Raw genomic sequence first — 12,738 nt, 5'->3', positions numbered from 1 at the left:
TGGGAAGAAAAAAAGAAGAAAAAACATTTCTAATCGTTCAGATCCGACATGCACTACGCACCCATACTGTCGCTGTCACATGTGTGAGCGCACATATTCTCGGGTGTTTAATGGTATAACCTGTGTGTATGGTGTATGCTTGTCCAAGTGTGTATGTTGATGTTTTTTCTTTTAATTAAATAGCTAACCCCTTGCCCATCACTGTGAATTTGAACATGATCCTCCCATCTTTGTGAATATTCCACCCACTCATCAAATAAAATGAACAAATTGTAAAAAGAAAAACAGTGATACAGATGACGATAACAATAAAATATTCCAGTAGAGGAGCACAACTCAAGGCTTTGTTGTTTCTTTCTTGCATCTGCGCGGCACATCAACTCAGCCATTAAGATACATGAAATGGCATTACAGTTAATTAAGGTTTCACGTGTGATTCAAAGAGATCACGTGGCCGTGGGACACATATTTTAAGGTAAATAAGGTTGTTCTACACGACATTTGCATACAGTAGATTTGTTAGTCTTAACGTCCGCTGCTAACGCGCATCTCATTCACAACACATCAATATTTCATTCTTTGATGGCATATAAGGGACATTTATATACAGCCTTTCACTATACCTGCACTAACATAAATTCACATACAACATACAGCCAAGAATAACAAACACACGAGACAAATCAGTGGTAGAATAAATATAAAAGACGTCACTGCAAGTAGTTATGTGGCGATCCTTCATATCCCTGGAGTTGACGAACCACAATTACCCACACAATAACACACAATAATATTGATCCTTTATTAAAAAAAAGTAACATGTGGAGCAGGTGAGAGCAACCCTGGCATGAAGCAGGACGTCGCTCGAGTGTGTTGGATTTAACAAAGACTCAAACTCGTGTGAAATGATCAAGAAAGAAGCGAGTACATGGAGAGCATTTCACTTATGAGAGACTATATGCGGGCATGCATCACTGTGTGTGTGTGTGTGTGTGTGTGTGTGTACATTGGTGGTTTGCTTGTGTGTCTGCGCGTGTGTGTATCTCCATGAATTTGCAAGTGTGTGTGTGTGTTGTCTGAAGCAGCCCCAGGGAGGGGCTCTGACATTGAAGACGGGTTAAATCCTGTTTTACATTCAAGTGGCAGGCCCTAGTTCATTAGAGTGAGGATCATTCCTCCTCAAGACCAAAGGAAGCGCATACTAAACAAGAGCAGTTGTTGGGGAGAAAATGCCATTGTACGTGCAAAACCGTACGTACTGTATAAGTGTGTGCGTGTGTGTGTGTGTGTGTGTGTGCGCGCTGATGTGCTGGGACAGAGCTGCACAATAACCTCTGGTTTTTGTCTTTATATCCTCTTTTCTGTGGAGTACAGTCTTTATAAAGCAAAGTTAAGGTGGGGCTTGTACAGTGCACTATTTGTGTCAATGTGCATGTGTGTATGTGTGTGTGTGTGTGTGTGTGTGTGTGTGGTCACAAGTCATGGCAGCTCTCCTGACTGTCTTCTACTCAGCCTGTCATTGAGTCACCCATATGCCCTCTCTGTCACGGACTTTGATGGCTTATCTTACCCCCTGAATTGGAGTCGCGCTCCCGGGGGAAATACCTTCGCACATGTAAATGAATTTGAAAGAGTAAAAATATGGGTAGGAATAATAGAGTGAGGGATGGAGGGAGACACCCAGACAGCTTTCACCTGACATGGGGCTCACTACATCTCCACAACTCTGTCTTTCCTCCATCCTTCCTCTGCTACCTTTACTTTTTATGTCAATGTTTCCCAACAATCTCCTCTTTCTCCTCTCAGCCAGGAGAAGGCCAAATCCATACTTAATGCAGGTCTCAAGGCAGATGCTTTGATCCATAGGTGTGGCATTTAACACCTGAGAGCAGATGAGCAATCTCGTCTCAAAATAAGCAGAGGTTACGGCTCCTACTTCCAGGGCTGGGAGTGTGGATGTGCAGTTGAGGTTTTGAGATGTATGAGGTTCGACCTGGACTTGGAGCTACGGCTGCTGTTGTGGTTTCTGAGGCTCGGGTCATGGGGTGGATGGTGTTTGTCAGTGAGGGCGCGTCTCTTGCCTCTGGGCGCCCTGCCCTTTAGACGCGCCAGGCCTCAGGAGCCTCCTGCATGCCAAACAGAGCTGTGCAGTCAGATGCAGCCACGGAGGAGAGCCGAGGATAGGAGGGAGGGAGGGAGGGGAGGAGAAGCGAACGTGAGGAGTCCAGAAAGTAAGGACTCGAGGGCGAAAGGGTAGAAGAGGATCTGAGTGAGAGAGCAGAGGAGGGAGGAGAGGGGCTGGAGGAGGGGAGGTAGGGTGCTGGTCACACTGCAGCAGCCATGTAGACACACCCTGCATGTGAAACACAACTGCATTGGAACGCCCTGGGAATTGGTGAAGGGGAGGTGGGAGGAGAGGAGAGTGAGAGCAAAGGAGAGAGGAGGAGAGGAAGAGAGGGTGACTCTGAGGTGAGTCTCAACAGCAACACTTTGTGTCGATGGCCGCAAGATATCGCAGACCTTCGCCCTAACCCAGTCAGTGATAGTTATCACAGACAAAGCCCCCTCATCACCAACACTCCCACACACACACACACACACACACACACACACACACACACAGCAACCACATGCTGCTCAGCTCACTTCATGTATTCATACAGTTCATGCAGATGAGCAGCTTATTATACAATTCCTTATGAAATATGTGTTTGAAGTAGAGGTCTTTATTTGTGCAAATGAGGGTTTTTGATTGATTTATTTTAAAGATCTAAAGAGATCCACATTTTCTCCACACCTTTTCAATTTTGCTCTTCTTAACTGCCTTTCTTTGCATTTGTTTTATATAAATGCTGACTGAGAGATATGTACAACATTTCCAGTGTACTGTACTGTACCTGTGCAAATGGAAAGAAATTAATTTTTTCTAATTCACACCTTTTATTGTCAGTGCCTCCCATTCCTCTTGATCATCTTTGATATGTCCCTACACCCTGATTGAAGTCCACCTGTGGTAAATTCAGTTGATTGGATGATTGAATGGAAAGGCACACATGAGGTCAGAGCATCTGGTTGCAGAGCTCAGACACAGGATCGTGTGGAGGCATAGATCATCTTGCGAAGGGTACAAGGACATTTCTGCTACATTGAAGGTTGCCAAGACCACAGTGACATCCACAATTCTTAAATGGTAGAAGTTTGTAACAACCAGGACTCTGAGAGCTGGCTGCCTGGTCGAACTGAGCAATCAGGGGCGAAGGGGCTTGGTAAGAGAGGTGACCAAGACCTCGATGATCAGTCTGGCTGAGCTCCAGAGATCCTGTGTGGAGATGGAAGAAACTTCCAGAAGGTCAACCGTTACTGCAACTCTCCACCGAGCTGGGCTTTATGGCAGAGTGACCAGACGGTAGTCAAAGACACATGATGAAAGCACCTAAAGGACTCACAGACTATGAGAAACAAGATTCTCTGGTCTGATGAATCCAAGATAGAACATGTCCGGAGGAAACCAAGCACCCCTCATCCATCCATCCAGCCATCCATCTGTGGCGGTGTTTACGAATTACAGAGATATCCTCAATGAAAACCTGGTCTATTGGTCCAGGACCGGAGGACTGGGCTGAAGGTTCACCGTCCAACATGTCCTGAAGTGGTCCAGCCAGAGCCTGAACCTGAACCCGATCGAACATCTCTGGAGAGACCTGAATATGGCTGTCCACCAACGGTCCTCATCCAACCCGACAGCGCTCGAGAGGATCTACAAGAAGAAAGGCTGTTCTCACTGTCATGGTACTTCAACTGAGTTAAGGCTCTAAATACACTAAGAAAATTTCCCCTTTTGGGGTTTTTAATATAAATGCGAAACTTAAAATCTTAAATCCTGTTTTCTTTAGTGTATGTGAGGGCAGAAAATAATTTCTAAATATTTTAGAATGAAACAGGTGAAGGCTCCTGAATAGTTTATGAATGCTGTGTATTTCTGCAACCAACTCCAAACTCCCCTTCACGTACAGTGAACTCATTCCGCTGTAAATGGAAACTTCATTATATAATAAAATAATTCTACAAGGCCCCAAAGTTGTGTCCGTTTGGTTTCATTTTATTAAACATGGGTATTCAGGAATATGCACGATCTAATTTAAAAATTAAAATAATCAAAATCAGGTCATAATTCAGGTTTCACCTTAGTGGTGAATATTCCCCGACTAATTTGAAATGAATTAAATGACCAAAAACAATAGGCCATTGAAATAACTCCCCACCTTTTGGCCCTGTCGCACTTTAAAATGAAGCAATGTCTACTGAGGTACAATCCTCCAGAATTTATTTTAGAAAAGCTAATATTAGACTAGTTGTGAAAATATGGATATTACTTTGTGAAGCAGACCTGCGTCTTTCTGTTCTGGCTAATCCTCTCATACCCTCACATCTACCTGGTGAATCTTGACCCACAGCTCTATTTAAATGTAAAAGCAAATTATGCACACTGAAGTTTTAACCCCGTGTCAGCGTCGATATCTTCTCGCTTTATTATTCTATGTGCATAAGAGAAACAAAAGTGAACCGTATGTCCCCCCCCCCCACACACAAACTCGGCATCATCAATGTCGACCCATTCTTTACATCCATTTTAACAGCAATTACAGTGAACACCAGATAGTGTGAAATTCACTCAAAAAGGTTTATGGTTACATTTAGGTACTGTACAAAGCCAGATATATAGCCACAGAATGAACTGTGAAAAATAGATTTTGTTTTTAAAAATCTAGAGTCACAACAATAACAAACTGACAAAAGTGCTATTACCCTTAAAAAAAAAAACACACATACGTAGCGGGGTATCCTCTGTAAAAACAAAACATAAATCATTGTAAGCCCTGATTGATAAAGACAGACCTGAAACATGCACAGAGTACGATCATTCTTTCTACATCTCACAGCATATCACAACCAGCTTGTTTTATTTCAAGACTTGTATAAAAATTTCAAGTAGTCGGAGTAAATCATGTCGAACAAGATAAGACAAACGGCATTCAACAACAATTGGCTGAGTAATAAATGCATACGATGCAGTGAAAACTAAACTTATATTAACAGACACAAGACGTTCTCAGTGAATCTTTGCACTCCGCCTGACGTTGGAAGTAACAAGTCAATACATATTTTCCGACCGATTGATAATGCAAGTGAAGCAGCGTTGAATATATCTGATAATAAATCTTACAACAAAAAAAAAAAAAGAAAGAAGTGAAGGTAGTCCAACTACCAAAATGTTTCTGAGCAAAAGGTCTGAAAGTCTTTGTTCACCGAAACAATAATCTTTACATCAATATAACGGTGAACAATAAGTCTGTATCTTTGATGGAGTCACAGTCTACATATGAATATGTAGGCTGCTTGCTCGCTAGCGTGCACACACACACACACACACACACACACCGTTTCCCTCTAAGGTGTCTACTTGTTCGGCCCCTTGCCGTCATTGTCCTCCCTGCCGTGATGTCTGCCGCCGTGGGAGCCACGGTAACCCCGGTGCTCGCGCCTCTCGCGGCACTCCCGGCACTCCTCCTCATCGTCTCCCCTCCCCTCCCCCTCCTCCTCCTCCCCATCGTGGATGATCTCCACCTCCAGGTGGCCGATGTAGAGGGACACCGCACAGAGCCAGAAGAGGGCGACGCTGCCCACCACGGCGCCTTGGAGCAGCAGCGCTGGCACAGACAGCAGCATCATCCTCCGCAAGGCAAAAAGGCTGGCAATGTACGAGGCACCGCCAAACGACACGCACACCCCGCCCAGGATGAAGAAGGCTGAGGAAAGACAGAGTGACGCGGAATAATTGTAGAGATCACGTTCATTTTCTCACTGTAATTAGATCTTGGAGGCAGGCAGGTTGCGTCTACATAATCTCAGAAGTTTATCCACAAAATGATTTTAAATAGAATACAAGTACATAAGCATCTCTACTGGTGTGCCCATGAATGATCTTCACGAATTGTAAATCATGTAATGCTTTTATTCAGACTTGCATAATGTAAAGATTCAATTTAGTACCATAGCTGGCACATTTTGTTTTGATGGTTTTTCACACATTGCTGTGCCTCAAACTCGGTGACTATTGAATGATTTAAATAATCTTTGTTCAGGGAAACATGACATCGGTTACAACTAGATATCAAGGACACCAGCTCTTTATTAACTCGTGAATTTCAGTCAATTGCAGAAGTTCTTGTGAAATTATTCATCTGCTGAATCAAAAAATAAAATCTATTGCAAGGTTCTCTTAGAAATAGATTTTTAGGATAAAAAGAGCTATTGGTGCAGATGCTATACTTACATAAAATGTGTATTATTGATTTTTTTTTCAAACCTTTTTTTATTTTTCTTGAATCCACTAGCTGTGAATACATTAGCAGTAAGCCTTTCTGCTACCACAGCGCTGGTGCTACACGTGCACTGATTTGCAGCTCTGCTGTACATAAAGCAGCGAGTTGGAGCCCGTACCATATCCTGCTTCTCGTCCCACTTCGCTCTGGACAAATGCGATGACTCCGATCCCGGTCGCCAGCAGACCGTTCCTGAACCACGAGAGGAATCCTGCAAAAAAACAAAAAAAAAAGTCAAAGCCAGAAATAAACGGCAGACACATTACGGCCAGACCAGAAATCTGTGCAGAGAGCCAGAACCAGTCACACTGTTTGCATGCATATGATGATCTGTTTATCAAAACCATGTGGTAAGTTGGACTATTCTAAGACTTGTAAAAAGCATACCGAGATAAGAAGCTGTGTCCCTATTTCATAATACAGTGCATACTATTACTAGGCAGGTTATGCGTTAACTGTGACTAAATTAAGTAAACTCAAGAACAGTATACTGGGACAAACAGAATAGTACGAACTATAAATGTTTATAGTCGAAGAAGTGTAATCGGGACAGAGCTGGGTTTGTGCACATCCAAATAAGTGCAACCTGAGGACAATGTTGCAGTATTTACAACAACATCTTAGGCAAAGATGGGGTCATTAAAGAGAAGATTGGGAGATATCTGTTATCTCAAAGGTGTTGTTTTTTTAACTACAGGCCTAATATAAAGTACATTTGACTGATTGATTGAAAAGCAGTCAGTCAATTAAAGGCCCTGCACACTTATACAACTACTTCTTGGCATTAATTAACACTCAGCATTGATGTGCATGCATGCGTGTGCAACTTTTGTTTGTGTGTGTATGCATGCACTGTGTATCTAAGCATCCATTTAAATACTAATATCTTGTGATGATTTGTTTTTAGGGCCCTCTATTTGATTTGGCTGTCCGGGGCCTCACTGGGTGGAGTTATGCAGGGACTTAAATCATATCACCAATCTCTACGTACTAATGAAAATAAAACTGATAAGATAAAAGGTAATTGTGGTGTAAGTCGCTCCACCTTTAAGCTCAACAGAACTACTAAAAACAAACGGTCAGAAAGGCAACATACTTTAAAGCGTTGGCCCTTAAGGAGTCGCTTTGTCACTCCTGTAAGTAGTATAGGTACCACACCTACAAGGCAACTGCGAAATGATGCATGCACATAATCAACGTGGATGTACGAGGTTCAGGGTTTAATGCAGACACATGTCCAGCATGACGTTTGTCAGGTTACCTGTCTCGTGGGACTTTCTCAGCATCTGTAAAAAAATAAATAAAAATGGAGAATATTATTAAGAACATCAACCTCTAATTTAATCAGTGATGCAAGTTGTATTATAAGAAACGTATCTCTTGTGGGTGTATAGTGACTGTGATACTAATTTGCATCAGGAAAGGAGTAACGAAAGTAAAAGCAGCTGTGATTATTTCACAGTTTAAAAAGCTCCCTCCACCATGAACAGTTCCCTACCAAAGCGTCCGCCTTGTCCAGGTCTGTGAGCTGGTACTGCTGCTGCTCCGGACCCCGGATCTTCCCCCACGGGTCCTTCTCTCCGAGCCGCAGTCGGGACGAACCGTGCAGCCTCCTCAGCGGTGCTGCGGGAGGACGGACCAGCGTCACTGTCCGGGCGAAGTGGGACACGGCCGGCGGCAAGTGCCGTCTCATGAATACACTCAAGAACGCCATCACATTACGTGCCTTCCAGCACAGCGACACGAAATACAAGTTAGAAGCACAACACGACCTGTGCGTGCACTCTGAACTCTCACGCTATTGGTCAACGACAAAAACCCGGAAGAGTCTCCCGGAAAGCACGATGCTGTGAAAAAGGTGAGCGGAATGAATTCAGCGCCATCGTGCGACTGAAGGCAAATGAACGCATCGGAATCAAAGACAAGTTCAGTTAGTTCTTATTAACCACAGCTGATTTATCTTTTCATTTATTGTCTTGTAGGTGACGTTTGTTGTCGACATTTCCCCTTTAATAATAAAACATAATGTGCAATTACATAGACGCGCCACCCGAGGGCGCCAGAGTACAAGGCTGTGACGAGTTCAAGATTTATTTATTTATTTTATTGCAATTTTCAAGCAGTACAGAACTATGGAAGCCCATTTCTGCCACTGTGATGAAAAAAAATCCTGTCAGTTATTATAATGAGAAACTTTCACAAAATAATGACTTAGTATCTCATAATTAAGAGAGTATAATTATGAGATAGTAAGTCATTATTTTAAGAAAGTTTCTCATTATAATGACTTACAGGATCTTTATGTTCGTCATCACAGTGTTGGAAATGGGCTTCCATACAAAACGGACAGGAAAAAACAAAATGCAATTATTTCAACTTAAAAATAAGCTCACAAACACAAAGGCAAAAGAGGAATTGGCCAGGCGTAGAAATAAGTAAAATGAATAATACAAAAGACAGAAAATGGAGCACACGTCTTTTTTTAAAGGCTCTTGTCATAAAGTGAACCCATGGAGTGGAGCCTTTCAAAAAGCAAGTACATCTTAAATATCTTCAGAGGAACTTGAAGGGGACAATCAGGAGTTTGTGAGAGATGTGAATAAGTAATCTGAGGTTTAAACATGCACACACAGCTATTATCCTCCTTTTATGGAAATCACATCAAATAGACACATGGTGATGAAACTGTACAACCATAGTTGCACAGCCAGTGAACCTGTGTGTGTGTGTGTGTGTGTGTGTGTGTGTGTGTGTGTGTGTGTGTGTGTCTGAAGGAAAGACCTGTGTCCTCAGTGAGGATGATGGGACAGCCTCTTCCTGAGGGTCTTTTGTCTTTTTTGGCCCACCGGGACCCAGAATGCCACGCCTCTCACAGCTGATTGTTGAGTTTGAGGAGCGTAGAGAGCTGCAGCAGGGTCTCAGATGGGAGTATGTATTTGTGTGTGTGTGTGTGTGTGTGTGTGTGTGTGTGTGTGTGTGTGTGTGTGTGTGTGTGTGTGTGTGTTGATAGTGGGGTCTTTTACAAACAGCCAAATCTTTGATGTGATGTGCAGCTGACCCTTTGGTCGCTCTCACGCTACTGTCCCCAACACAATGGGGGACTGATGTTTGTATACACACATACATATACACGCACACATGCATTGTGCTTACACATGCAGATAAGTTATCCAGCATTATGACACATTTTCCATCTTCAGCAGCAGTGTATTCCTGAAAAGGAGACTTTTGCTTCAATGATGCCTACTCACGTTCTCATATTATTTGCATAATACTATAGGTGTTTGTTAATTATATGAAATACAAAATCATTGCTATTTTTGATACATATAGTACATATGCAAATATATGAACAATTGGGGATATAACAGTCATTGTATTGTGTTTGTATTCTAGAGAAAAAAAGGGAAAATACAGTATTGAAATGTATATGAAAAATGTATGCAGAACCCTTCCATATACGCAAATATAATGTTAAAAATCACACTGTTAATGGATGTTCCATGTGTAATAAGGGTTGTTTTACGTTTTCTCCAAATCTAGGCACATGTGAGGCTCAACAGAAGATTAATCTGATTTTCTTTCGAGTAGTGATTCTTACCATTAACTGCAAGGATCATCAGCCTTTTAAAGTTATTTGTACTCCTGTTGCCTGGTAAAGTAACCAGAGGTATCTGATTTGAATGTTTCTTTTTAATTTGTCCAAAGTATGTGTTTGTATTATGCTGTGGTGATAAGATTACTGTAATACTGGGTGTGGTCCAGGCTCTCCAGGATGTAGTCTAGGACAAACTTTATTTCCTTAAGGCCTCTGTGGTTGTGTGCGTGTATCTAACTGAACATGTGGCAGTGCAGGTTCATTCCGCCTGTGTCTTTTCAAACAGCGCGTTTATTTTAAACACAAACATATTATTCTGCGTATATACTCATGCGCCCACTTAATTAGGTCCAAAAATAGAAATATTCCAAAAACCTGTAACTTGAATATGTTCTGTGTTTTGAGACACAATGTTCTGAATGTCACCAATAAAACAGGTTGTTTTATGATCAGTGTGTCGGTGTTTTGACTGTAGCGACACTGAAGAACTAGAATATTTCAGTTCTTAGACTGGGTTTGTATATAATATATGTCATGTTAGTGAACTCTGTAGGTATTTGCCCTGACAGAAGATCTTAGCCATACAGTGACATTGCTTGTCTCATCTCAACCCAGACATTAGCTGCTCTCAGCTTTAGGCTGGGCTTTTAATTTATAAAATGTCTGCATGTGGTGGCAACTTAGTACTTAGTAGTTGTATTGCTAAACGGAAAAGAAAACAAATGAAGATGTAATGCAACGTAGTTAATTGTGCAAAATTATAAAAAACAAAAAGCGACAAAAATAATTAGACAAATAGGACCTGAAATAGCTTCATCAGGTAAAGTACACGACTACACAATGTAATGCAGATGTATTTAATAATAGGAACTAGATATTTAAGATGTGCCGATACTAATGATGGATATTTCTAGAACTATCAGTTCTTCAGGGTCAATAAAGTGGACAGAATGCTGTGGGTGTTTTCACTGCAGACAGAACATGCATCTATATCTCTGTGAGCTCGTAAGGAGGACTAGTGTCACATGATCCTCAACTTCTCCTGTCTCACCACTTCACTAAGCCGTATCACTCACTTCCTTTCCCCCTTTGCTCTCATTTCCTCAGTATTACTCAACAAATCCTCTTCCTCTTCACTGTGCAGGCCTAGATTACCGGGCTTTGTCATCATGATGCTTCTTTACATATATTTTGTTTGATTTTATTTCTTTTTTTTAAATGTTATGGGCATAGTGATATAATTCTGGATTGAAACCATTTTTGTAGAGCTTTAATACTTCATATTCACATCTTAGACTTTTTAATCTCACCTCCTTGTTTTCCAAATCTGCCCTTTTTTCAACTTGATTTTTGATCCCATTATTGGCTTAAACACCATCCTTCCTTCACACAGTTTACAGTTAACCTCATCCCTGTGTATCATGTCCAAAAAACATAAAACCCCCGTACGATTCAAGTACAATATATTGAGAATTTAAATATTTTGTTTACAAGAACATTTACACCAAATGTTTTAAGCCATATTGGCCTTTTAAAAACTCAGGAAGCACAGTGAAGAAACAAAGTAAGCAAATCTACTTATAGGTCTCGAATGTCTCTTTGTTATCCTCTCTCCTTGAGTCCTGCAGCATCGACAGGAAAGAGAGAGAGAGGGAGAGAGACAGAGAGACAGATAGAGAGAGGGATTGAGAAAAGGAGGAGGAGATGTGTATACGTGCAGAGCTGCACTAGTGCGTTACGCAGTCTATGGGATTGCAGCCAGCTGTGTTGGGAGCACTGACCTTGGCAAAGAGTACACTGTTTTTCAGTCCCTGGGACAAACAAGTGTTGAATTCAAGTGTTAACTGGTCAGCAGATAAATGATTTATTGACATTAATTAAAGGAGAGACGTTACTGCGGAACAACTGAGTCAACTGCATACAAGAGTACACGTTTAAAATGAACTAAATACGTTTTTACGAATACACGGGTATACCGTTGATGTCATTTTTCATTATGTAAACTGCATTGTGAGTTATTTTGAGGAAAAGTACCATAATGTACCAACACTACAGGATACAGGATGGGAAGCTGTCGGGGTTATTTAATGCTGCAGGTGCGTGAATGTGTGTGTTTCCCAGCTTGTTTTTTCCTTTTATTACGGTACAGCTTCTGTTTTGGTCTGTGGGAGCCCTGATTTATATTGAGGCGACTTGTTTATTCTGACCATAACTCTTATGTCCGTTACATTGTTGGATCGCGGGCTAATGCTTTGTGTGGGCTTGTATGCGTGTGTTACATCACCACCTATGTCTGATGAAATCATGTTGACCTCCATGCAAGGCATTTCATATGCTGTGGGCTGTTCAAACACTACCTTGGGCACTGCAGGAACCTGGTATATTCTTCACTACAGTCAAAGCCAAATATTGAATCATCATTCATCTCTCATTGATATGAAAACAATGGTGTCATTCTTACAGGAATATCTGACTGCCCTCGTCGCTTGGCAGCGGTAAAACTTGGAGGCATTGCTTGTCAACTTTACTCTTTGTGTAAAAATGACTTGAGAATGAACTCATTCTGGCAGTGGTGGTAAAATGTGTCTTTGTTTCCTTTAAGCAAACTACCTTTCCTCATTTCTTCGCACTTCATCAGGGTCAACTGCTATCACACTAACCTTGGTCACATCTTGCTTTTTTCAGCGACAATAAAACATACAGTGCATGCTGCGCATAACCAATCACATGAGCCTTGTTTGACTTGCATGGTGACGC

The 12,738-nt window shown here is 41.7% G+C and overlaps 2 protein-coding genes across 2 annotated transcripts in view; one reads left to right on the top strand and one right to left on the bottom strand.

Annotated features, from left to right (window-relative positions):
• Nucleotides 1-4,078: 4,078 nt before the first annotated feature.
• tmem160 (transmembrane protein 160) lies at nt 4,079-8,182 on the bottom strand. The gene is made up of 4 exons (XM_076100274.1): nt 7,882-8,182; nt 7,645-7,669; nt 6,502-6,594; nt 4,079-5,807 (listed from the first exon to the last, which is right to left on the bottom strand). The coding sequence occupies exons 1-4, from the start codon at nt 8,095-8,097 to the stop codon at nt 5,458-5,460; spliced, it is 684 nt and encodes a 227-aa protein (XP_075956389.1). The 5' UTR covers nt 8,098-8,182; the 3' UTR covers nt 4,079-5,457.
• egln2 (egl-9 family hypoxia-inducible factor 2) overlaps nt 7,798-12,738 on the top strand; it is an 18,983-nt gene continuing 14,042 nt past the window's right edge. Inside the window, exon 1 of the mRNA XM_076100273.1 lies at nt 7,798-8,241. The gene's annotated coding sequence lies outside the window, so the exon portion shown is untranslated. The remainder of the gene's footprint in view (nt 8,242-12,738) is intronic.

Source organism: Anarhichas minor, unplaced genomic scaffold (genome assembly GCF_050575085.1).
Source record: "Anarhichas minor isolate MPS153535 unplaced genomic scaffold, ASM5057508v1 ptg000026l, whole genome shotgun sequence".
In the NCBI taxonomy this organism is placed as follows: Eukaryota; Metazoa; Chordata; class Actinopteri; order Perciformes; family Anarhichadidae; genus Anarhichas; species Anarhichas minor.
The sequence above is the reverse complement of the archived record's forward strand: the minus strand, read 5'-3'. Positions and strand labels throughout refer to the sequence as shown.

Bases quoted from the DNA above. Each gene is read 5' to 3' on its own strand.
- tmem160 (XM_076100274.1), bottom strand. From the start codon at position 8,097: ATGGCGTTCTTGAGTGTATTCATGAGACGGCACTTGCCGCCGGCCGTG. The intron at 6,595-7,644 runs GTAACCTGACAA...GTTTTTTTGCAG, and splicing joins GAGAAAGTCCCACGAGACAG to GATTCCTCTCGTGGTTCAGG. The intron at 5,808-6,501 runs GTACGGGCTCCA...GTCTTTCCTCAG, and splicing joins GGGACGAGAAGCAGGATATG to CCTTCTTCATCCTGGGCGGG.